The following is a 27209-nucleotide window of genomic DNA, read 5'->3' as shown; positions in this document are numbered from 1 at the left end:
GCGCTGAGAGACTCCAGGAAATGGAGAGGGGTGATTAGAGGGGGAGAAGAACACCGAGTGTCACTCTACGCGGATGACCTACTGTTGTATGTGACGGACCCAGTGAGGGGGATGACAGAGGTCATGCAGATATTGAGGGAGTTCGGAGATTTCTCGGGATATAGGCTCATGGGGAAGAGTGAACTTTGTGATACACCCGGGGGACCAGAGTAGAGGGATAGATGGCCTGCCTCTAAGGAAAGTGGAAAGAAACTTCCGATACCTGGGGATTCAGATAGCCAGGAGCTGGGGAACCTTGCACAGACTTAATCTGACACGACTGGTAGAACAAATGGAAGAGGACTTCAAGAGGTGGGACATGCAGCCACTGTCACTGGCGGGCAGAGTGCAGGCAATTAAGATGATGGTCCTCCCGAGGTTCCTATTTGTATTCCAATGTCTCCCTATACTGATCACTAAGGCCTTCTTTAAAAAAATGGATAGGAGCATCACGAGCTTCGTGTGGGCAGGGAAAGTCCCGAGGGTAAGGAGGGGGTTCTTACAACACAGCAGAGACAGAGGGGGACTGGCGCTGCCGAATTTGGGCGACTACTATTGGGCCGCCAATGTGGCGATGATCTGTAAATGGATGCTGGAGGGAGAGGGAGCGGCGTGGAAAAGACTAGAGAGAAAGTCCTGTAAAGGGACGAGTCTAGAGGCGCTGGTGACGGCGCCACTACCGTTCTCACCAAAAAAATTTACCACGAACCCAGTGGTGGCAGCAACATTAAATATCTGGGGACAATGGAGGCGACAGAGAGGTGTGCTGGGAGCCCTGCTGGGGTCCCCAATCAGGAACAACCATAGGTTTGCCCCAGGGAGGATGGATGGAGGATTCCAGAGCTGGCACCAGTTGGGAATTACGAGGGTGGGAGATTTATTTATAGACGGGACGTTTGCGAGCTTGGGAGCGTTGGAGGTAAAGTATAAGCTGCCCCGGGGAAATTTCTTTAGGTATATGCAGGTGAGGGCGTTCACAAGACAACAGGTGAGGGAATTTCCATTGCTCCCGACACAGGGGATCCAGGATAGAATGCTCTCGGGGGTGTGGGTCGGGGAGGGCAAGGTGTCAGAGATATACCGAGAGATGAGAGAAGAGGGGGAGGAGCTGGTGGGCGAACTAAAAGGAAAGTGGGAAGAAGAACTAGGGGAGGAGATAGAGGAGGGTATGTGGGCTGATGCCCTAAACAGGGTAAATTCCTCTTCCTCATGCGCCAGGCTTAGCCTGATTCAATTTAAGGTGCTACATAGAGCACACATGACGGGAGAAAAGGTTGAGCAGGTTCTTCGGAGTGGAGGACAAGTGTGGGAGGTGCGGGGGAAGCCCGGCAAACCACATGCATATGTTTTGGTTGTGCCCGGCATTGGAGGGGTATTGGAGGGGGGTGACGGGAGTGATTTCAAAGGTGGTGAAGGTCCGGATCAAACCAGGCTGGGGGTTAGCTTTATTTGGAGTTGCGGATGAGCCGGGAGTGCAAGAGGCGAAAGAGGCCGACGTCGTGGCCTTTGCGTCCCTAGTAGCCCGGCGTAGGATTTTACTCATGTGGAAGGAAGCGAAACCCCCCCGGGCTGGAGGCCTGGATAAACGATATGGCGGGGTTCATAAAACTGGAGCAGATTAAGTTTGCACTGAGAGGATCGGCTCAAGGGTTCACCAGAAGGTGGCAACCATTCCTCGACTACCTAGCGGAACGTTAGAGGGAAGATAGATGACCAGCAGCAGCAACCCAGGGGGGGAGGGGAAAGTTTCACTCTATGTTAATTGATTAGTTTACCATGTTGGTTAGCTACTTTTTATTAGACTGTGGTTATCATGTTACATGTACTGTTAAATTTTTAAAAAATGTTTGATGTGTAAGGGGGAAAAAAAATTGTAATTGAAAAATTTCAATAAAATATATTTTAAAAAAAAAATAGCTGCCACTTCAGGGCCTTTGCAGGCCCACTCTACATCACATGACCCTGGAAGTGCAAGGTGCCTCAAAGATTGGGCAACAGGTTGTTTGGACACTGGACCAGACCCCAACTTTTGTTAGGATACCAGACAAGAACCCCAAACAATTTTTCAATTTGTAAAGCTGTGAGGAAAGGATACTTCACCACAGGAGTGATGACTCTGACCAATAGGTATATTCTATGGTAAAACAAACTTTAATGTAAACACAGAATTAACTGCATTAACATCAAATAAATAGCTTTATAATTATCAGTTAAACGGTTCTTAAATAAAAGTTAAAAAAACTTGAATTTACTATCTACACCTGCCACTAAATCCAATTAAGCAACCCAATAAAGTTCAAATGTTTTACATGTGATTCTGTGATTAGACAACACCTGTTGATGACTCCTGAGTGTGCTAATAATTACATCAACAGCCAATTTAAGATTATCAATCTGCTTGCAATGAAGTTCACTGATGAGCTAGGAATGAGAAAATTAGGAAAGTAAACACGTGGCGCGACAGAGGGGTTCCATTTCATGGGGCACTGGCATCAGTATTGGGATAGAAGGGATCTGTTCCGTTGGGAGGTCTCCACCTGAACCGTTCTGGGACCCGTGTTCTTGTGGAAAGGATCAATTGGTGGTCATAAGGACTTTAAACTAGCAAATGGGGGAGGGGTTACTGGGGGGCGGATTACTGTTCCCAAGACAAGTAACAGGACAGAGTTAGAAAATAATCAGAAACCTAATCTTAGGAACAGCAGCAAATGGTAAATCTACAAGAAGTATAATGATTAATGGGAACCAAAGCAGCAGGTCAATATGTGAGGAGAAGGTAGAGGTTAATAGGATGAACAGGTCGGGCAAATCTAACGACCAAGGAGGGGTAAGGAAATGTAAAAAATCAAGATGTAAGGTGACAGTTGGAATGAAGGTTGGGGATGAGGCTGAGTATTATCAGAGATTAATAAAGGAGGTCAGAATGTAGGAAAAGTGTAGTGCACAAGAAAATAATGCAAGAGAAAGACAAATCAGGAGGACAAATTTAAAAACCTCAGGAGGGATTCTCCGCTGGAGTGATTCTCCATTTTGTTGGCACCCACTGGTTTCCCGACAGCATGGGGCTGCCCCACAATGGGAAACCCCACTGACCGGCCGGTGTAATGGAGAATCCCGCTGGCGGGTCGTGGCAGAAATATGGTGCAGCGGGGCGGAGAATCCAGCCCCTTGTATCTAAATGCATGCAGTTTTCAGAATAAGGTCAATGAGCTGATGGCACAAATTGGTGGGGATCATTGAAACATGGTTGCATGAAGACCAGGACTGGGAGTTAAATGTCCAAAGGTACTCAGTATTCTGAAAGGATAGACAGAACAGAGCAGGAGGTGGAGTTGCTTTATTGGTTAAAGATGACATCAAGGCTGTAATAAGAAATGAGACTGGCACGAAGGGCCAAGATGTTGAATTGATATGGGTGGAAATAAAAAACAAGAGAAAAAACTACTTGGTCGGAGTAATTTACAGCCCCCCTAACAATACTCGAAAGTGGGGCAAAGTATAAGCCAAGAAATGCGGGCTTGTGAGAAAGGCACAACGGTAATCATGGGTGATTTTAACATGCATATTGACTGGATTAATCAAATTGGCATAGGTAGCCTCGAGGGAGACCATGAGGGCTTCTTTCTTGGAGCAATATGTTATGGAGCCAACCAGGGAGCAGGCTATTTTAGATTTAGTATTATGGAAAGAAGGACAGTTGATAAATAGACTTGTCATTAAGGATCCTCTTGGAAGGAGTGATCACAGCATGCTAGAATTACAAATTCAGATTGAACGAGAGAGGACAAAGTGCCATACTAGATGTTTTGCATTGGGCAGAGGTAATTCTACAGGCCTGAGGAAAGAGTTGGCCCAAGTAGACTGGGCACAGATAATTGAGAGAAGGACAGTTGCGGAACAATGGCGGATGTTCAGGGAGATATTAAACTCCTCTCAATTAAAGTATATTCGTGAGAGGAAGTGGAATTGCAAAAGGGAGAAAAACATTGCGTGGCTAAAAAAAGGAAGTCAAAGAAGACATAAAGGCAAAGACTAGGGCACACAATGCTGCAAAAGCTAGTGGTAAACTGGAGGATTGGGAGAACTTTAAGGTTCAGCAAAAGGCGACTAAAAATACAATCAAAAGAGCCAAGATGAATTGCAAAAGGAAACTAGCAGAAAACATAAACACTGATACCAAAAGCTTCCATAAGTATATAAAGAGGAAGAGAATAGCAAAGGTAATTTTTAAGGGAAAAATTATACAGCTATTTGACTGTAGTGTACTTCACCCTCACTCTTATGAGAGACCAGATAAAGACTCCTGGAGTTAAAAATTCATCTTTATTTACAAGCTATAGTGAGGGATCTCAGCATTCTAATTAGTACACCAAAAACTCAGATACAACAATGGTACTTTGAGATTCGATTACAAGAAACTAGCACATACCAATCATTTTTTTAAAAATAAAATATTTTTCTTTTTTTCAATATTTTATTCAGACCTTTGGACAAACAAACTACTAAACAAATGAAAGCAGAAGTAAAATTATACAACGTAATAAATAACCAACACCCCCCCCCACCCCGCCTTCCCCATTTTAACTCCCTTAACCTCCCCTCCCCCTCTGCTGACCCCTCAATCCTTCTTAAAGAAGTCAGTGAACGGCTTCCACCTCCGAGCGAACCCATCAACTGACCCCCTCAGGACAAACTGACCTTCTCCAGCCTCAGTAATTCTGCCAGGTCGCTCACCCACACACCCTCTTTCGGCAGCTCCGAGTTTCTCCACCCAAGCAAAATCTGTCTCCGGGCTATCAGGGAGGCAAAGGCCAAAACATCGGCCTCTCTCGCTCCCTGAACTCCCGAGTCTTCCAACACCCCAAATATCGCTACCTCTGGACTTGGGGCCACCTTTATCTCTAACAAATCGAACATTAAGTCCACAGACCCCAGCCAGACCCCTTCAGCTTCGGACATGCCCAAAACATGTGGACATGATTCATGGGCCTCTCCCCACAGCCCACACCTGTCCTCTACCCCCTCGTAAAACCTACTCAACCTCGCCACCGTCATATGTGCCGTGTGGACTACTTTAAACTGAATAAGACTGAACCTCGCACACGACGAGGATGCATTCATCCACTGCCACTTAATGTCCCCCACCAGGGCCCCCTCCCAATCCATCAGCTCCTTGTACACCTAGGTCACCTTCCCATCCCTCGACAGCCCCTTATTTTGCAGCCCCAAGGGCAGAAACCCGGGAAAGGACGGCACCTCTCCTCATGAAATCCCGGACCGGCAAGTACCCAAAATCACTCCTGCTGGGCAGCCCACACTCTTCCTCCAGTTCCTCTAATTTTGCAAAATTGCCCCCTACAAACAGATCCCTGAATCACTCAATTCCTGCCTGGCGCCACCCCGAAACCTTGCATCCAGCACCCATGGTGCAAACCGATGATTATCACAGATCAGTGCCCACACCGAGGCACCCTCCAGTCTCAAATGCTACCTCCACTGCCCCCATACCCTCAGGGCCGACACCATCACTAGGCTCATGGAGTGCCAGGCAAGAACGGCAGAGGCACAGTTATCAATGCCCTCAAGCTCGTTCCCCTACAAGAGGCCACCTCCATCTGCCCCCATATTGACCTCCCCCTCTACCCATTTCCTAACCATAGAGATGTTTGCCGCCCAGTAGTAATTAATTATATTCAGGAACGCTAGTATCCCACCAGCTCCGAAGAAGCCCTTTTGACCCGTGGGGTCTTCCCCGCCCACACAAACTCCGAGGTCAGTGCATTGAGCTTCTTAAAGAATCGGGAGGTTCTGAAATAGAACATTGGCAGCACCGTCATCTTCACTGTCTGCACCCGTCCCACCAATGAGTGGCAGCACATCCCACCTCTTAAAATTCCCTTTCATCTGCACCACCAGCCGAGTCAAATTTAACTTGCATAGTTGCGCCCAACCCCTTGTCACCTGATTGCCCAAGTATGTGAAGCTCGCCCCCACCACCTTGAATGGCAGCTCCCCCAAATTCTCCTCCTGTCCCCTGCCTCTCATTTGGGAACACTTCGCTCTTTCCAATGTTCAACTTGTAACCAGAGAACCGGCCAAAATCCCACAATGCCCCCGATGAAATATATAACGGGTTGTTCGCATACAGCGAAACCCTGTGTTCGTTGCTCCCCGCACAATCCCTTTCCAATCATTCAGCGCTCTAAGCGCCATTGCCACTGGCTCTATAGCCAAGGCAAAAAGCAACGGGGAGAGCGGGCACCCTTGCCTCGTCCCACAGTGCAGCCCAAATTACCCTGAGCTCACCCTGTTCATCGGCACATTTGCGACCGGCGCACTATACAGCAACTGGACCAAGTCCACAAATCCCAGCCCAAACCCGAACCGCCCCAGCACCTCCCACCGATACCCCCACACTACTCGGTCGAAAGCCTTCTCCATGTCCATTGCCACTGCCACCTCTACTTCCTGCCTCTCCGGGGGCATCATAATCACATTAAGCAGCCTCCTAACATTTGCCGACACCCGTCTCCCTTTCAGAAACGCCGTTTGGTCATCACCTATCACCCCCGGGCCACAGTCTCAATTCGCAAAGCCAACAATTCGGCAACAACTTGGCATCCACATAAAAAGTAATTTTTAAAAAATATTAAAAATGTATCCAATTCTTTTTTTTCCCAATTAAGGGCAATTTAGCATGGCCAATTCCCCTACCCTGCACATCATTTTGGGTTATGGGGTGAGACCAACACAGACACAGGGAGAATGTGCAAACTTCACACGGACAATGACCCAGGGCCGGGATTGAACCAGGGTCCTCGGCGCTGTGAGAACATTCAACAAAGATATTGAACGGTACAATCCATAGTGCTCTGGATCTTTGTCCTCTTTCAATATCAGGAAGATAGATGCCTGTGACAGTGTAGGGGGGAATTCCCCCCTCTCCCTAACCTCATTGTACACCCTCACCAGCAACGGCCCCAGGTCTCCCCCAAACCTTTTATGAAACTCCACTGGGAACCCATCTGCGCCCAGGGCCTTCCCTGCCTGCATCACCCCCATGCTCTCCATCACCTCCCTCAACCCAATAGGGGTCCCCAATCCCTACACAAACTCCTCGTCCACCCCACCCTGGGAAATGCTAATCTGTCCAGGAACAGCCGCATTTCCCCCCCCCAACCGGGGCTCCCAACTCATACAACCTTCTATAAAAAGGGCTCAAACACCCCATTCACCCCCACTGGGTCCAGCACCACACTTCCCGTTTATCCTTCACTCTACCAATCTCCCTCACCGCCTCCTGCTTTCTCAGCTGGTGGGCCAGCATCCTGCTCACCTTCTCCCCATATTCATATATTTCTCCCCCCCCTCCCTGCGCAACTGCCCCACCACCTTCTGTGGACACCAATCCAAACTCCATCTGGAGCCTCTGCGTCCTCCGAGTACCCCTGTCCACCCTCAGAATCTCTTCCACCAGTCTTGCCATCACTGCCTGTTCCGCCTTTTCCATCCGTGCCCGAATCGAAATAAACTCCCTGAACCACCGCCTTGAGTGCCTCCCACAGCATGGTGGCTGTAACCTCCCCTGTGACGTTCAGCTTCACGTACCATCGGATGGCTGTGCTCACCCGCTTACACACCACCTCATCCGCCAACAGCCCCACATCCAATCAGAAACCACAATCACTAAATACTCCGAGTCGACCACCCCCGCCAGCAACACCTTGTCCATCCGGAAGTACTCCGTGCACATGGGAGGAATACAAAAATGATTTCGCCCTCAGCCTCCCAAACCTCCATGGGTCCCACCCATCCTTTCCTCAGCCTTGCCTGGTCCCCAATCTTTAAACGCGTCGCTTGTGAAAAAAAAAAGCCACGTCCGTCTTCAGAATCCTCAGGTGTGCGAACGCACGTGCCCGTTTGACTCGCCCATTCAGCCCCCTTGTGTTCCGAGGCCAGCCTGGATAAAGGGCTCCTCCCCCCTCCCCTGCCGATCAACCACATCCTTTTTTGGGCCCGCCCCCGGCCCATGTCGCATGAACTTCCAGCCCACCACCACTCCTTTTCCAACTGCGCCACAGCCACACCCTTGTCGGCACATTCCCCCTCCCCAACAAAACAATAGCCCCATCCCCCTCCCTATGCCTACCTCCTAACCACCCCCCACTGTGCTTCCATTAACTAGCCAGCCCAGCTAGCATGGCAGCCCCTGCCCAAGGCTTCCAAACCAACTACCCACCCCCCACCGCTTTCCCCCCCCCCACTACCCCAAGAAACAAAGAAACAGAAAAAGATGCACTCACCCTTGATACTCCCCAAACAGCCCGCCACAAAACCCACCAGAACATTTAAAAAGGGAAAAAGTTCTCCAAGAACAACCAAAACCTCTTCACAACTCCTCAAAAGTTCAGTGTTCTTCATCTCCTGCCAGTCCATTGTTCCTCAGAAACTCCACCTCCTCCTCTGGCGTACCAAAATAATATGCTTGATTCAGGAAAGTCATCCAGACGCAGGCCGGGTACAGCACTCCAATCACCCCCTTCTTGAATGGGGCATCCTTGGCCCAGTTAAACCCGGCCCTCCTCTTCGCCAGCTCTGTACCCAGGTCTTGATGCACCTGGAGCTCATTCCCCTCCCAGGTGCCCTCCTTGTCTGCCGTGCCAACCGAAGAATGTTCTCTTTGTCCAAGTGGTGCAACCGCACCATCATAGTCCTCGGCAGTTCGCCCGCCTGCAGCCTCCTCATCAGCGCCCTGTGCGCGCGGTCGACCTCCAGCTACCGGTCGAAGTCCGCATCAGCCTCTCCAACATCTTGGTCACATACGTGTTGGCCTTCGCTCCTTCGATGCCTTCAGGCATCCCCACGATCCTCAAACTTTTTTTTCTGGAGCGGTTCTGCAAGTCCTCCACCTTCTCCTTCAGCCTCTTTTGGGTCTCCCGCATCACCCTCACCTCAGCCACCAACAAGGTGAGTTGCTCCTCGTGCTCCCCCACCGCCTCCTCCACTTTCTGGATTGCTGGCCTCTGCTCCACTCTCTCAATATCTGCTTTGAGTGGCTCTACCACTTGGGTCAGGACCTCCCTCCTCTGCTGTCTGAATGTAGCGCACAAAGACTCCGTGAGACGAATAGAGTGAAGTCGATGAGGCTTTATTAAGCGTGTCTGTTCCCCCGCAGCTCAATAGTAAACTGGCCTGCGGGGGAAGACTCCGGCTTCTTATACTCCGCCTTCAGGGCGGAGCTAGAGGTCAACGGCCAACCAGGACCCGGGATCTGTCAGCCAATGACATTAGGGCTTCCAGTCCCACATGACCCCCAATACATACTACCACACTGAACTTACCATTTAAAAAGTCCACCAGCTGCTTCACTGACCACTGGGCGGGCAGAACAGGCCCTTTGCCCGCCACCATCTTAATCTGTGGCACATCTCAAAGATTCTCCTGCTCCAACAGCACCCTTCTTTTCAACCCACTCCTAGTTCATGGATCCATCCACCAGCCACACCAAAGGGGTTGCACCTTCTCCTGGCAATCCTACATCTCTTTCCATCCAAAACTGCACCCCTCGGACGGGGAAAGAACCAAAAAAATGCCACCTTGAGTGGGAGCTACCAAATGTGCGACCGTTCACTCCATGGCCACCGCCCGAAGTCAATCATTTGTTACTCGTTATCTATATGCAATGATGACTATCGATTAAGGTTACATCATGCATAGTGTATGAGAATACTTAACCAATCACATTAAAGGCCCACGTGCTTAATTAAACTATCCAATCATTACAAAGGCAAGTATGTTGTCTTGCAATTAGTGATATTGGTAGTCCGGTATCTGGGTGTAGCCATTAAATCATCTCCCTTTTGCTATCAGTAGACTTACTGGGGCCATCACAATGCTCCCCTGTTATACATTGTGTAGAATAGACCTTGAATTGTAACATATGCAGTTTCTCTGCCTGAAAACTGGCTTCTCAGAGACACATTGTGTCCTTGTAATATCCGTTACACTTGGCAATTCCAGAGCCTGAAATTGAAGAATTCAACTTCTCCAGTAAAATGGTGGAACTGTAGGTTTTTTTTTTAAAAAAGGTTGCTGTATACTCTCTCCTATCTAAGGATGCCTAAATTATTCTCTTCATAAATGTTGGCCCTTTAGAGGACGATACTGATGAGGTAATAATGGGGAACACAGGCATTAAATCAATATTTTGCCTCTGTCTTCAATGTAGAGGATGATTAAAAAAATTCCAAAAACTACAGTTAGTGCAGAGGAACTTGGTGGAATGACCATCATTAGGGATAAGGTATTGAATAAACTAAGGAGATTAAAGGCAGATAAGCCTCCGGGACCTGATGACCTGCACCTTAGGGTATTAAAGGATGTGGCAGCAGAGATAGTGGAATATAATATTTCAGAATTCCTTGGATTGTGGAAGGATCCCGGTAGATTGGAAACACACTAATGTGACACCCCTACTCAAAAAGGGGAGAGAGGCAAAAAGTACAAACTATAGACAGGTTAGCTTGACCTTTGTGGTGAGGAAGTTGTTGGAATTAATCATTAAAGAGGAGATGACTGAACATTTGGAAAGACAAAGCTCAATGCAGCATTGTTGTATGAAGAGTAAGTCATGCTTGACAATCTTGCTTGGATTCTTTGAGGATGTAACCAGCAAGGTGGATAATGGGGAACCTGTGGATGTGGTATATCTAGACTTCCAGAAGGTGTTTGACAAGGTGCCGCATAAAAGATTGATCCAGAAGGTGAGATCGCAGGGGATTAAGGTTAGAGTACTAGATTGGGTTGAGGATTTGCTGACTGACAGAAAGCAGAGGGTCGGGATAATTGGGTCCTTCTCTGGCTCACGCCAATCCTTGTAACTGGCGGGATGCCGCAGGGTTCAGTCCTTAGACCTCACTGTTTACAATCTATATAAATGATCTGTAAGCAGGGACAAAGTGTAACGTAGCAAAATTTAAGGATGATACTAAAATAGGTGGGAAAGCAGGCAGTGAAGAGGAGATAAAGAGTTTAGAGATGGATATTGATAAGCTAGGAGAGTGAGCCAAAACTTGGCAGATGGAGTTTAATGTGGAGAAGTGAGGTGTAATCTATTTTGACTGAAAAAAATAGAAAGGCAAATATTATCTAAATTCAAAGCAGATTCAAAATGCGCCTGGGCAGAGGGCTTTGGGTGTCTTTGTTCATTAATTGCAGAAAGTCGGTATGCAGGTACAACATGTAATAATAAAGGTAAATGGAATTTTAGTGTTTATTGCAAAAGGACTATAGTATCAAAGTAGGGAATTGTTGCAGTAATACAGGGTGTTGGTGAGACCACATGTGGAGTATTGTGTCGGGTTTTGGTCTCCTTATTTGAGGAAGGATGTAGTAGCATTTGAGGCAGTTCAGAGGAGTTCACCAGATTGATTCCAGGGATGAAATGTTTGACTTATGAGAGGAGAGATTGAACAGAGATTGACGTATGAGGAGAGATTGAAATGAGGGGATCTGTTAGAGTTATATAAAATACAAAGAGGGATTGATAAAATAAACAGACCAAATGTTCCCTCTTTGTGAGGCAATATAGAATGAGAGGTTACAGATATAGGTTGAAAGGCGGTAGATTTAAAACGGAGAAACTACTTCTCACAGAGGGTGGTGAATTTGTGGAACTTGGGGTGAAGTCTGGCTCATTCAATGGTTTCAAGAAGGAGATAGATATATTTCTGATTTTAAAAAATGGGTTAAAGGGATAACGGGAACAGGCAGGGAGGTGGATTTGAGACCAGGAAGAGATCAGCCATGATCTGGTTGAATAGCGGAACAGGCTTCAAGGGCTGAATTGCCTATTTCTGCTCCTAATTCCCAAGTTCACCTACGCTTACTAGAGGCTACATATATGCATGCTTAGGGATTCACCCTCTGCAGGCATTGTGCCATTTTGAATTAAGCAAATGCACGGGTGTAATAAGTCCACAGAGGCAGAAGTCCCGTCACCAAAATTCCTTTTATTTACAAACCCAACAACTGAACAACCATGACCATTCAGTCTGCTGTCTACACCGGGAGTGCAGAGGATCTGACACCCCGTTATATACACAGAAAGGTGTTCCCTGATTGGGCCACTAATCAGGGAACTCTTATTCTAAGTCATTACACCCCCCCCCCCCCCCCCAAAGTCCGAGGAGCTCCCATGGTCCTCTTGACTCACGGGTCTCCTCCTTAGATTTTGTGCCAGGTCCAGCTCCTCCACTTCGGCCTCCGAAGTGGGGAGGGTTTAACGGCTAGGCGCCCGTCTTTTCCGATGTGACCGCCTGAGGGGCAGTTCGCTCCTTTCCTCCGGCGGCAGGGGTACAGCTGCGGCATAATCTACGGTGTCCATATCCGAGTCCGATGTTCTCACTAGTGGTGGCGGAGGGGCGTGAATAGTTTGTCGGGGAGGACTCTCCACAGTCCTTGGTATGCTGGTCTGTGTCAGCTCTTGGAGGAGGAAACAAAACTGAGGCCTGCACCTGGTCCAGGGGTTTCTTTTATTACCTTTTTTCCCCACAAATCGCCCTCACCCGATCCTCCAAAGGATGTAGCCCTGATTTGTCAACCTTGTACCCCAGATGGGTTACTGGGGGTGCTAGGAAAACACATTTCTCTCTCTTTAGGTGCACGCCTGCTGCTGAAAACCTCCTAAGGACTTCCTCCAGGTTTTGCAGGTGTTCTGCCTTTGTTTTTCCTGTAACGAGGACGTAGTCCAGGTAAATGACGACTTGCGGTAGCCCTTGCAATATATTCTCCATTGTCCTCTGGAATATTGCACAAGCTGATGATACCCTGCAGGGTAATCTTGTATACTGAAAAAGGCCCTTCAGGGTGTTTATCGTTGAGAACTTTTGGGACTCTTCGTCCAGCGTCAGCTGTAGATATGCGTGGCTCATATCCAGCTTTGAGAATAGGAGCCCTCCAGCCAGCTTTGCATACAAATCCTCAATCCGGGGAATTGGGTATTTGTCCAGCTGTGAGTAGCGATTAATCATTTGTTTGAAATCTCCACAAAGGCGGACCGAGCCATCCGGCTTAAGGATAGGCACCACGGGTGTCGCCCACTCTGCAAACTGGACCGGTTTTAATATTCCCTCATGCTCTAAACGTTTTATTTCCATATCGACTTTCTGCCTTAATGCGAAGGGTAATGGTCGGGCCTTGTAGAATTTTGAGACTGCCTCTGGATCTACATGCAATGTTGCCTTTGCTCCCTTTGTTCCAAGCCCTTCTCGGAAAACCTCTGGGTATTTGCACAGGAGTTCGCTCAGGCGGCCATTTTCCAGCTGGAAAATATTTACCCAATCCAGCTGGATCTCGTTTATCCAGTTTCGTCCCAATTAGCTTGGCCCCACACCTTTCACTACCATTAAAGGCAGCCTAACCAGTTGCTCTCCATAAGCCACAGTTACATGCGTTGTGCCCCGCACTCAGTGGTTCCACTGTGTATGTCCTCAGTTTTGCCAAGGTCCTGGTTAGGAATAAGGGTTGGAGTCCAGTGCATATTTTATCGAGTACTGTTTCCCTAACACTGATACAGCTGCTCCAGTGTCGACTTCCATCAGTGTGGGACGTCCATTCAACCTTATGGATAATTTAATGGGTTTTGATTTCACCATCGTTACACAATTTAGTTGTTCCTCGTCGGAGGTGGGTGGGGCTTCTAGGGCATGCATTCTCCTGTACCCCAGCCTACGTGACCTTCTCCAAGATTTTGGTTTGGGGCTTCTATTTATCCTTTCTGGCTCCGATCTCTGGCAAGAACTACAATATTTTGCCAGGCGAAAGGCTGCAGGGGCTGCCATATGTCTGGACTTAATTTTCCCTTGCTTGGGAGGGCTTCTGCGAGTGGGCCTGGTTAACTTAGTATCCGAGTCAATCCGGAGGGTGGCTATGCAGTTGCCTATCCCCCAGCGATAGTCCCTTAACTCAGTTTCACTGGTACGGGCGTCTACCTCCATCGGGGTACCCTGTAACTCATGCCCTCCGCTTGCCACTTTTTCTAAGGACAAAGCCAGCTGCAATGCTTGTTTGCAATCCAGCTCGGCATCTGCTAACAGACGTTTCTGTATTGCTAAATTATTTATTCCACATACCAAACGGTCTCGGAGCATCTCATTTAGCGTCAGGCCAAATTCACAAGCCTCTGCTAATCGCCTTAATCTTGTTAAAAAGATTGTAACTGACTCCCCAGTGTCTCGGAATGCTGAGTAATACCGTTAGCTTTGCAGGATCAGAGATGGCTTAGGGTCATGGTACTCTTTTTCTAAGTCCCTCAATTCCTGGAAAGTTTTCGTATCCGGTGCCTCCGGAAAAGTGAGACTGTGCATAATGGCAAAGGCTGCCGGCCGCCGGCCCACACGCGGTCAGCAGAATGACCCGTTGCTTTTCATCCGGAATTATATAGTTTGCTCTAAAGAAGTACTTCATCCACTCTACATATTGGGCTCAGTCTTCCACTGCAGGGTCAAAAGAGTCCAACTTTCCAAATAGAGGCTTTTTGCCCATCAGTGGCTTACCCTCAATATGCAGCAGCTGCTGACGAGCAGGTTTCTTCGGGTCGTTCCGTTTTCCTCGTCACCACTGTCCACAGAGGCAGAAGTCCCGTCACCAGAATTCCTTTTATTTACAAACCCAACAGTTGAACAACCATGACCATTCCATCTGCTATCTACACTGGGAGTGCAGAGGATCTGACATTCCCTGTTATATACACAGAAAGGGGTCCCCTGATTGGGCCACTAATCAGGGAACTCGTATTCTAATTGGCCAATCTCAAAGGCCTGGCCTAAGTCATTACAGCAGGGGACAATAGTTCCCTGATGCATTCTCTATGTCAATGCCTCAAAAAAAGCAGAGTCAACTTGCCAATCAAACAGAACCCTTTTATCATGCAGGATAAATTGTTGCTACCTTTGAAATGTGGCATTCTTGCATCTTTCCTGATTAGTGCAAGATGAAAAGCTTTGATAGCATCCATCTTTTTAGCAATATATGGACATAAATTCAAACATACTAAATAGGAGCAAAAATAGACCATTCGGCCCCTCGAGCCTTTACCACCATTCAACAAGATCATAGCTGATCTATTTGTGTTTCGAGCTCCAAATTCCAATCTACCCCCAATAACTTTTGATTCCTTTACCTAACAAGAATCTACCTACCTCCACCTTAAAAATATTCAATGATCCCACCTATATAACAGTATTGTGTTTCAGTGGCTTTTAAAAGACTTTTGTTGGTAGATTAATTCACTGAATGAATTAAAGAAAACCTTGTTTTATGAACCCAAAAATCAAATCCATTTGAAGTTGAAAATTAGCGCCTGATTGTCTGGAATTTCTGTGGGATTGTTTGGTAGATGATTGGGAAAATGCCCAGCTCAATTCCATAAATGACTTGAAGCAGGTATTTTATGCCATTTCTTTAGTGTTCCTCCGAATCTTTTGCCAAAGTTACAATCGGATTGAGAAAGACATGGAAATTCTTCCCCATGGCACTGTTCCAGGAGTAGCATTAATATTCAAAGTATTGCATCATTGTTTTTGTTTCACTTGTCCAATTGCTTTTTTGTACAGAAACCATGTCAAAGTGAACGTGACTTTCCAGCATACTCCTTCACCTAATTTTTTCTTTGGAATTGACATGGACAGAAGATTGACAGAATTGGGTTGGTTCCTCTATCCAACATTTAATTTTGTTGTCTGGCATGCCCAATGGTAAGGAACTTTTAATCGTTAAACAGAACTCCTTTTCATAATTTTAGCTGAAATCGTAGAACTATTATCGTTTTTAAAAATAACTATTTTCAAAAACATTTTGTGACTCAAGTTTACATTTTTATTCTGCATTTAATTGTGCTCAATTATAAGTTTATTAAAAATTAACATTCAAACAATTTATAATAGCTTTTTATGATATTAAAGAATACATTTTTTTTTCATTTGAGGAAGAACCTTGAAGTCAAGTAATTATTTTGTTGCTCTTGAATATTGCACTCTCATAATCCCTAAAAGTAAATGGACAACCTTCCAGACCTTTGCAGAATCCCAGTATAAAACTTGATTCAAGGAAATATGGGAGCACTTTCAGAAAATTATTAATAAATAAACGGGTACAAAACCTTGTGACATGGGTTGCCAATAGGTTGGGGATAGGTGACAGTAAGTAGAGGCGATGGGAAGTACTCTGACTTGCAGGATGTGAGTGCCCAGGGAACTGTACTGGCTTTTCATCGCATATGGCAATTACTTGAATGTAGGAATAAAGAGTTCTATACACTGGACTGTGATCAAGAATTAAATCACAGCAACAAGGCCCACCCACATGCAAACAATGTCAGATGATGCACGCGCAGTGCTCACTTTCTACTGCTTTAAATACATTGTGGACACATTCCAGTCTTTTCACTTCCTTTAGGTGGGGAGTTTTTCAGCGTTTTCTGAAGTTAACTTTTTAAACTATGGATAAGCGAACATTTGAGTCTGCAATATGCAATCTGCTGTACAAGACTTTTCTGCACATAAGCAAATTTGCGAATGAGGAAGTTGTGAATGTCAGGACTTTACTGTATATTTAATGAAGCACCCTGTTCACTTCAGGTGGATATCTTTGCCACTTGTTCAGAAGAGTAGAGTGGGATGTCAGTGGGTAAGTTGCCCAAGTGATTTTAACTGCCTGCCTGGTTTCCACCGGATGGGTAGATTAAAATTGCCTCTAATGTCTCTGGATAAGCGATGGAAAATGAAGCATAAACTTGTCTCTCATCCTTTTCCTAAGGGAAATCAGGATTAAGCTATATTCCCAAGCTGTACAAATACTTTACAATTAAATTGATACTGAAGTCCTCTGATCACTTCCATGGTTTTTTTCGACATTGGAAACCCCAAATTTCATATGAATTCGTCACTTAAGGATAGATTTTTTTTTTTCGGGAATCCCAGAGAATTATGGATATCTATTTGGTGCAAATGTGGTATCTATTTTTGAGCAACATATATCTGCATATCAATAATTTCTGTAACTTTCTACAGGAGGTGAAAGTACATTTTAACAGTATAAAATAGAAAATGCAAAATCTTAATGATTATGCCAACAGAATTTAGTAATTTTTGTTTTTTAACAAGGTTTATTTACTTGAAAAACTTGACTGCAAGGCTTCAGGCACCGGCGACCATAATAAATGTGTTCAATGACACTGTAATGCAAGGGGACAAGGGAGCTGTAACAATTATGGAACTCCCAGAAGGTAATGTAATTCATATTTTCTGGAACGATTTTTCTGTGGTGACAATTAGAGCAATAGTTTGACTGAAAAGACATGCCTCTTAATATTCTTTGTGCTGTTTATAGTAGGTTAATAACATTTAATGATTCGTTTTTTGACTCTCCATTCTTAGCAAGGAAAAATTAGCGCATAATGCAAAGATTGCCCTTCCAGGATAAATAGACCCTTTTGAAAGGATATCCATTTGTTGGAAAAGAGTGACATGGATGATTCCAGGAGTTTAAGATCAACTAATTTTTGTTGTTGGAATGAGGATATTCATATGAGAAGAGGGCATGAATTCTTAACATTTATACCCCCCTCAATTCTGCTACCATCTTTGTTGTACCTTTATGGTCTAACCAAGGTTCGACACAAGTTTAAATTAACTTTGTTGTTTTTCAATCCAATCCCTCCGGAAATGAGCCTCTGTGCTTTGTTTGCTTTATGCTTTATAATGAGATTAGGTTATAGTCATTTGATAGTACAAAATTTGTGAATTGTTGAAAAAGACACATTGAGCTCAATTGAACTGCCACGCTGCACCTGAAAAGCAGCGCATTGTGGCCGATTGAATGGGAGACCCCGCTTCCTAGATCTATGCGGCTCACAACGCCTCGCTAGATCTAACGCAATCTCGCAAGATGTTGCAATGTGAATCCCGCCCATTGTGGGCGGGGTCACTTTTTGGCAAATCTGCATATTAGAGCGAGATAATAATAATCTATTAGTGTCACCAGTAGGCTTACATTAACACTGCAATGAAGTTACTGTGAGAATCCCTGAGTTCGCATCACTTCGGTGCCTGTTCGGGTACACTGAGGGAGAATTCAGAATGTCCAATTCATCTAACAAGCACGTCTTTTGGCACTTTTGGGCAGCGGGGGGGGGGGGGGCTTCATAATGCGTTGGAGCTGGGGGTGACGAGCGCAGTCAGGGGTTACGTCGGGGGCTCCAGAGATTGGGACACCATTTAAAAATGGTGCCCAATCGCTCACTACACTGCGGAGTTCCAGCGAGCAGGGCTCCTCAGTGCAAAAAATGTGGTTATGTGCGGCCTTGGCCGCATGAGACCCCCTATCTAACCCGAGTGACTTTTAATAGCGTTGTGTTTCTCAGCGTTGCGAACACCAGGAATCACGTGGCTGAACCCACTCGCTAAGGAACTTTGTTCCCATTTAATTAAATCGCGCCCGTTGTTAAAACCTTTAGTCTTTTACTTATCAGAACAATTCACAAGAATATTAAATGTAAAGGGAATAACAATTTATACTTCATGAGAAGAGAGTGCTGATTGATTGGCAAGTGGACTCTAATTATTAGAGGCATTGCCATAGAAAATGTACCAGTTAACTGATGATAGACAGTTAGCTGATAAGCTCTGTTTAAATTCAGATTGGGCAGGTTGACTTTGGTCAAGGCTATTTAATTCTTAAATTACGTTGAAAACCAATTTAACACACTTGCAGTGCGGCTCACTTGTACTCCCTTAAAGCTACATAATTAGTACACAGGACCCGATCTTTGTAGACAGAAATAAATGTATAAACATTGTGTATGTTTCAGCTTGACAACCATTCTCTGGCTCATTGCCTAGGGCAATGCCATGACCAATCAGAGTCAACCTGCCTGGCCTGAATTTAAGCAAAGTTTGGCAGTTAACTCAGTTTTTTAAAATTCATTTATTTCAGGGATGAGGGCTTTGCTGGCTAGGCCAGCGTTCTTTGCCCAAACCTAATTTCCCTTGAGAAGGTGCTGGTGCGCTGCCTTCTTCAACCACTACAATCCACGTGGTGTAGGTACACTCAGTGCTGTTAGGGAGGGACTTCTAGGATTTTGATCTAGCGACAGTGAAGGAATGGCGATATATCTCCCAAGTCAAGAAGATGGTGAATGGTTCGGAGGGGAACTTCCAGGCATGGTGTTCCCATGCATTTCCTGCCCTTCTCCTTCTAGATGGTAGTGGTTATGAGTTTGTAAGGGGCCTTTGAGAATTCCTGCAATGCATCTTGTAGATGGTACACACTGCTGCTATTGTGAATTGGTTGTGGAGGGAGTGAATGTTTGTCGAAGGGATGCCAATCAAGTGGGTGCATTATCCTGGATGGTTTTAAGCTTCTTGAGTGTTGCTGGAGCTCTATTCATCCAGGCAAGGTGAGAGTACTCTATCACACTACTGACTTGTGTCTTGTATTTTGTGAACAGGCTTTAGGGAGTTAGGAGGTGAGTTACTTACCACAGGATTTCTAGCTTCTAGCCTACTCTTGTAGCCACAGTATTTATATGGCGAGTCCAGTTTAGTTTCTGATCAATAGTAATTCCCAGATTATTGACAGTGGAGATTCCATAAAGTAATGCCATTGGATGTCAAGAGGTGATGGTAAGGTGATGGTTAAATACTTTCTTATTAGAAATGGTTGTTGCTTGGCACTTGTGCGATGCAAATGTTACTTTCTACTTGTCAGCCCAAGCCTGAATATTGTCCAGTTCTTGTTGAATTTGAACATGGATTGCTTCAATATATGAGGAGTTACAAATGAGGAGTTACAAATGATGCTGAATGCCTGAGGCCATCGCCACTTCTGACCTTATGATAAAAGGAAGCTCGTTGATGAAGCAGCTTAAGGTGGTTGGCCTCGGACACTCCCTTGAGGAATCCCTGCAGTGACATCGTGGAACTGAGATGACTGATCTCAAACAATCACAACCATTTTCCTTTGTCCTGGGTATTACTCCAACTAGGGGCGAAACTTCCCCCAGAATCCCATTGACTCCAGTATTACTCGGGAACTTTGATGCCACACTTGGTCAAGTGCAGCCTTGATAGCAAGGGCATTCACTTACCAAATCTTTCCAGTTCTTTTATCCATATTTGAAACAAGCCTGTAACGAGGTCAGGAGTTAGAATCATAGAATCATAGAATTTACAGTGCAGAAGGAGGCCATTCGGCCCATCGAGTCTGCACCGGCTCTTGGAAAGAGCACCCTACCAAAGGCCAACACCGCCACCCTATCCCCATAACCCAGTAACCCCACCCAACACTAAAGGCAATTTTGGATGCTAAGGGCAATTTATCATGGCCAATCCACCTAACCTGCACATCTTTGGACTGTGGGAGGAAACCGGAGCACCCGGAGGAAACCCACGCACACACGGGGAGGATGTGCAGACTCCGCACAGACAGTGACCCAAGCTGGAATCGAACCTGGGACCCTGGAGCTGTGAAGCAATTGTGCTATCCACAAGGCTACCGTGCTGCCACCTCGCTTATTGTCACAAATAGGCTTCAACGAAGTTACTGTGAAAAGTCCCTAGTCGCCACACTCCGGCGCCTGTTCGGGGAGGCCGGTACGGGAATTGAACCTGCGCTGCTGGCCTTGTTCTGCAGTTTACAAAACAGCTGCTTAGCCCACTGTGCTAAACCAGCCCTCACAGTTGAGTGGCTCTGGTGGAACCCAAATTGAATATTAGTGCACAAGTTATTGCTAAGCAAGCGCCATTTGATTGTACTGTTGATGACCCCCTCCAATACTTTACTGATGATCAAGAGTATAGTGTTGGGGTGATACTTGACCGGATTGGATTTGTCCTGTTTTTTGTGGATAGGACATAGCTGGAAATTCATAGCTAGGTGGGGGCCAGTGTTGTAGCTGTATTGGAACAGTTTGGCTAGGGGTGTGGCAAGTTCTGGGGTATTATTGCCGTAATATTGACCGGGCCCACAGCCTTTGCTTTATCCATTGCTTTCAGCCATTTCCTGATACCATGTGTAGTGAATCGAATTGGTTGAAGACTGCCATTTGTGATGCTGAGGACCTCCGGAGGAGACCAAGATGGATCATCCACTCGGCACCTCTGGCTGAAGATGGTAGCAAATGCCTCAGCTGTACCTTTTTACTGATATGCTGGGCTGCCCATCATTGAGGGTGGAGATATTTGTGGAGCCTCCTGCTTCAGTGAGTTGTTTAATTGCCCACCACCATTTACAGCCGGATATGGCAGGACTGCAGAGCTTATATCTGATCCATTGGTTGTGGGATTGCTTAGCTCTGCTGTCACTTGCTGCTTATACTGTCTTGTGTTGTAGCTTTACCAGGTTGGCACCTCATTTTTAGATATGCCTGGTGCTGTTCCTGGCTTGCTCCCCTGCACTCTTCATTGAACCAAGGTTCATACCCTGGCTTATCGGTAATGATTGATTGGGACATAAGTCAGGCCATGAGGTCACAAATTGTGGTTGAGTACAATTCTGCTGCTGCGGATGACCTACAGTCTTGAGTTGCTCGATCTATTCGAAATCAATCACATTTTACATAATGATAATGCCACACAACACGATGAAGTGTATCATCAATGTGAAGATTGGACTTCGTCTCCACAAGTGCAGTGCGGTGGTCAGTCCCACCTATACTGTCATGGACAGATGCATTTGAGGCAGGGAGGCTGGTGAGGATGAAGTCAAATATGTCTTGCCCTCTTGTTGGTTTCCTCACCACCTGCCGCAGACCCAGTCTAGCAGCTATATCCTTCAGGATTCAGCCAGCTTGATCTTTAGTTACTGAGCCACTCTTGGTGATAGACATTTAAAACCCCCACCCAGAGTATATTCAGCACCCTTGCCACCCTCCGAGCTTCTTCCCAGTGTTCAACATGGAGGAGTACTGAGTCATCAGTTGCTGGTAGGTGGGTGGTAGGACGTTGTCATCATCAGTGCATTTCCTTATCCATGCCATGAGGACTCCCAGGACAACTCATAGAATTTAGAATTCCATAGAATTCCTACAGTATAGAAGAAGGCCATTCAGCCCATTGAGTTTTCACCGACCCTCTGAAAGAGGACCCTACCCAGGCCCATTACCCTGCCCAACCTGCACATCTTTGGATAATAGGAGCAATTTAGCATGGCCAATCCACCTAACCTGCACATCTTTGGTGCAACTCCCTGTACACCACCCCACTGGGAATGCTCTGTCGGTGGGACATGGTTATGGAGTTGGTTGGGACACTGTAAGATATGACTGTGTCAGACTTTACCAGTCTGTGAGGCAGCTCTCCCAATTTTGGCACAAACCCCAGATGTTAATAAGGAGGACCTTACAGGCTTGACAGGGCTTAGTTTGCCGTTATCATTTCTGGTACCTTGGTCGATGCTGGGCCATCCGTTCAGTTTTTTTCCTTTTTGTAGTCTTTGTAGTTGTTGGACACAACTGAGTGGCTTGCAATGCTACTTCAGAGGGCATTAAGAGTTAGCCACCTTGCTGTGGGTCTGGAGTCCATAGCTTTTACAACAATTTATAATGGTTTCATGGTTATCATGATGCTTTTTATTTCCAGATTTATTTTATGGAATTAAAATTTTATCATCTGCCGTAGTGAGGTTTGAACTGCAGGGCATTATCTTGGGCTTTAGTCTCTTGTTCTTCATGATATATGTGATCTCTTTGTTGTTCCTTTCAAAATACACCACCGTACACTTATCCGTATTAAAATTAATTTGCCAATTAAATCCACATTCTGTAAATTTATTGACAACTTATATTTTTCATGTTCTTCCTTTATGTTTTTAAAAAATAAATAGAGTACCCAATTTATTTTTTCCAATTCAGGGGCAATTTAGCATGGCCAATCCACCTACCCTGCACATCTTTGGTTTGTAGGGACGAAACCCACGCAAACACAGGGGAGAATGTGCAAACTCTACACGGACAGTAACCCTGGGCCGCGGGATCGATCCCGGGACCTCGGTGCCGTGGGGCTGCAGTGCTAACCACTGCGCCACCGTGCTGACCTCTTCCTTTACGTTAACAATGCTCCCTTGTTGTGCTGTCTTCAAATTTAGTAATTTGACTTACGATTCCCTAGCCCAAATCATTAATATGAATTATGAACAACCGCAGTCCCAGCATTTATCCCTGGGGAGTGCCACTCCTGATCTTTTGGCAATCTGAGGAAATATCCTTAACCATTACTTTCTCTTCTTTTTTTTAGCTAAATTGCTATTCATTCTGCTGCTGTCCCCCGACTCTACGTGTTATGGATTTAATCATGGGTCTACTTGTACTGCCTTATTGAAGGCCTTTTGAAAATCCAAATATCTTGCATCCACTACATTGCCTTGTCTCCTCTTTCTCGTACTTCTTCAAAGAATTCGGTAAGGTTGGTAAAATATGACCTTTCCATTTGAAATCTCTGCTGACTTTCTAGCTCCTTGGCTATTCAAATTTCTTTTGTACCACTTACGTTAAGCTAATTGGTCTATAGTTCCTGAGATTATTCTGTTCTCCTTTTTAAATATATGGACAATAGTCAGTACTTCAAAATGCTGAGAAAGCACAGATAATGGAAATTAAAGCAAACCTGGAATATACAGCCACGTGCAAATTGGCATAGGGAGGCAAGAATAAGGGCAGTTAACACGTGGCTGAAAGAGTGGTGTGGGAAAGAGGGGTTCCTTTTCATGGGACACTGGCGTCAGTTTTGGGACAGGGGGGACCTAAACCGTTGGGATGGTCTCCACCTGAACCGAGCTGGGACCAGTGTTCTGGCGAAAAGAGTAAATAGGGTGGTCAATAGGACTTTAAACTAGAGATTGGGGGGGGGGAAGGGAAAGTCAGGGAACCAAGAGGTGAAGTAATCAGTGGGAAGCGTAGCTGCTTAGGAATACAAAAAAGTACGAAAAGACAAAACTCAGGAGAGGTTACGATAGTCCCCATCCCACAAAATATGACACAGTGTATGGAAAGGCTCAGTAAACCAAGGTCTGGTTACTAACTTGATAGAGTTTTTCGAGGAGGTCACTAAGATGATTGATGCAGGTAGGGCAGTAGATGTTGTCTATATGGACTTCAGTAAGGCCTTTGACAAGGTCCCTCATGGTAGACTAGTACAAAAGGTGAAGTCACACGGGATCAGGGGTGAACTGGCAAGGTGGATACAGAACTGGCTAGGCCATAGAAGGCAGAGGGTAGCAATGGAGGAATGCTTTTCTAATTGGAGGTCTGTGACCAGTGGTTTTCCACAGGGATCAGTGCTGGGACCTTTGCTCTTTGTAGTATATATAAATGATTTGGAGGAAAATGTAACTGGTCTGATTAGTAAGTTTGCAGACGACACAAAGGTTGGTGGAATTGCGGATAGCGATGAGGACTGTCTGAGGATACAGCAGGATTTAGATTGTCTGGAGACTTGGGCGGAGAGATGGCAGATGGAGTTTAACCTGGACAAATGTGAGGTAATGCATTTTGGAAGGGCTAATGCAGGTAGGGAATATACAGTGAATGGTAGAACCCTCAAGAGTATTGAAAGTCAAAGAGATCTAGGAGTACAGGTCCACAGATCACTGAAAGGGGCTACACAGGTGGAGAAGGTAGTCAAGAAGGCATACGGCATGCTTGCCTTCATTGGCCGGGGCATTGAGTATAAGAATTGGCAAGTCATGTTGCAGCTGTATAGAACCTTAGTTAGGCCACACTTGGAGTATAGTGTTCAATTCTGGTCGCCACACTACCAGAAGGATGTGGAGGCTTTAGAGAGGGTGCAGAAGAGATTTACCAGAATGTTGCCTGGTATGGAGGGCATAAGCTATGAGGAGCGATTGAATAAACTCGGTTTGTTCTCACTGGAACGAAGGAGGTTGAGGGGCGACCTGATAGAGGTATACAAAATTATGAGGGGCATAGACAGAGTGGATAGTCAGAGGCTTTTCCCCAGGGTAGAGGGGTCAATTACTAGGGGGCATAGGTTTAAGGTGAGAGGGGCAAAGTTTAGAGTAGATGTACGAGGCAAGTTTTTTACGCAGAGGGTAGTGGGTGCCTGGAACTCACTACCGGAGGAGGTAGTGGAGGCAGGGACGATAGGGACATTTAAGGGGCATCTTGACAAATATATGAATAGGATGGGAATAGAAGGATACGGACCCAGGAAGTGTAGAAGATTGTAGTTTAGTCGGGCAGTATGGTTGGCACGGGCTTGGAGGGCCGAAGGGCCTGTTCCTGTGCTGTACATTTCTTTGTTCTTTGTTTGTTGTTGTCCACCACACTAAGAAAACAAACATGGACGGTCAATAGAGAATTAAAGGTGCTATATTTAAATGCACGCAGTGTACGGAACAACGTTGATGAGCTTGTGGCCCAGATTGTGACTGGCAGGTATGATGTGGTAGGCATCACAGAGACGTGGTTGCAGGGGGTTCAGGACTGGCATTTAAACATCCAGGGATTCACAACCTATCGAAAAGACAGAGAGGTGGGCAGAGGGGGCGGGGTTGCCTTGTTAATTAGGAATGAAATTAAATCAATAGCATTAAACGACATAGGGTCAGATGATGTGGAGTCTGTGTGGGTAGAGTTGAGGAACCACAAAGGCAAAAAAAAACCATAATGGGGGTTATGTACAGGCCTCCTAACAGTGGTCAGGACTGGGGGCACAAAATGCACCACAAAATAGAAAGTGCATGTCACAGTGACCATGGGGGACTTCAATATGCAGGTGGACTGGGTAAATAATGCTGCCAGTGGACCCAAGGACAGGGAATTCATTGAATGTTTACAGGAGGGCTCTTTGGAACAGCTTGTGATGGAGCCCACGAGGGAACAGGCCATTCTGGACTTAGTGTTATGTAATGAGCCAGACTTGATTAATGGGGCGTCATTCTCCGACCCCCCAGCGGGTCGGAGAATGGCCGTTGGCCGCCGTGAATCCCACCCCCGCCGGTTGCCGAAGTCTCATGTACCGGATATTCGGCGGGGACGGGAATCGGGCCGCGCCGGTTGGCGGGCCCCCCAGCTGGATTCTCCGGCCCGGATGGGCCGAACTCCCGCCGATAAATTGCCTGTCCCGCCGGCGTAAATTAGAGTACCTATTTACCGGCGGGACAAGGTGGCGTGGGCGGGCTCCGGGGTCCTGTGGGGGGCGCGGGGCGATCTGACCCCGGGGGGTGCCCCCATGGTGGCCTGGCCCGCGTTCGGGCCCACCGATCCGCGAGCGGGCCTGTGCCGTGGGGGCACTCTTTCCCTTCCTCCTCCGCAACGGTTTCCACCATGGCGGAGGCGGAAGAGACTCTCCCCACTGCGCATGCGCGGGAAACTGTCAGCGGCCGCTGACGCTCCCGCGCATGCGCAGGCCTGACATGTCATTTCCGCGCCAGCTGGCGGGGCAACAAAGGCCGTTTCTGCCAGCTGGCGGGGCGGAAATCCCTCCGGCGTCGGCCTAGCCCCTCAATGTTGGAGCTCAGGATGCTGAGCATTCCGCACCTTTGGGGTGGCGTGATGCCCGTCTGATTGGCGCAGTTTTGGGCGCCAGTCGGCGGACATCGCGCCGTTTGGGGAGAATTTCGCCCAAGATCTTAAAGTAAGGGAACACTTAGGAGGCAGTGATCATAATATGGTAGAATTCAATCTCCAATTTGAAAGAAAGAAGGTAGAATCAGATGTAAAGGTGTTACAGTTCAATAAAGGTAACTACAGGGGCATGAGGGAGGAACTGATGAAAATCGACTGGGAGCAGAGCCTAGTGGGAAAGACAGTAGAACAGCAATGGCAGGAGTTTCTGGGAGTAATTGAGGACACAGTACAGAGGTTCATCCCAAAGAAAAGAAAGGTTATCAGAGGGGGGATTTTGCAGCCATGGCTGACAAAGGAAGTCAGGGAATGCATCAAAGCAAAAGAGAAAGCCTATAATGTGGCAAAGAGTAGTGGGAAGTCAGAAGATTGGGAAGGCTACAAAAACAAACAGAGGATAACAAAGAGAGAAATAAGGAAAGAGAGGATCAATTATGAAGGTAGGCTAGACAGTAACATTAGGAATGATAGTAAAATTTCTTTCAATACATTAAAAACAAACGGGAGGCAAAAGTAGACATTGGGCCGC

General features: G+C 46.4%; 1 protein-coding gene across 1 annotated transcript in view; it reads left to right on the top strand.

The window, feature by feature from the left end:
* Positions 1-27209, top strand: part of LOC140425141 (uncharacterized) — a 420524-nt gene that overhangs the window by 152491 nt on the left and 240824 nt on the right. Inside the window, exons 5-6 of the mRNA XM_072509070.1 lie at positions 15654-15794; positions 17202-17323. Of these exons, the coding sequence (XP_072365171.1) occupies positions 15654-15794; positions 17202-17323 (263 nt within the window). The remainder of the gene's footprint in view (positions 1-15653; positions 15795-17201; positions 17324-27209) is intronic.

The sequence above is a fragment of the Scyliorhinus torazame genome, chromosome 6 (assembly GCF_047496885.1).
Source record: "Scyliorhinus torazame isolate Kashiwa2021f chromosome 6, sScyTor2.1, whole genome shotgun sequence".
Lineage (NCBI taxonomy): Eukaryota > Metazoa > Chordata > Chondrichthyes > Carcharhiniformes > Scyliorhinidae > Scyliorhinus > Scyliorhinus torazame.
The sequence above is the reverse complement of the archived record's forward strand: the minus strand, read 5'-3'. Positions and strand labels throughout refer to the sequence as shown.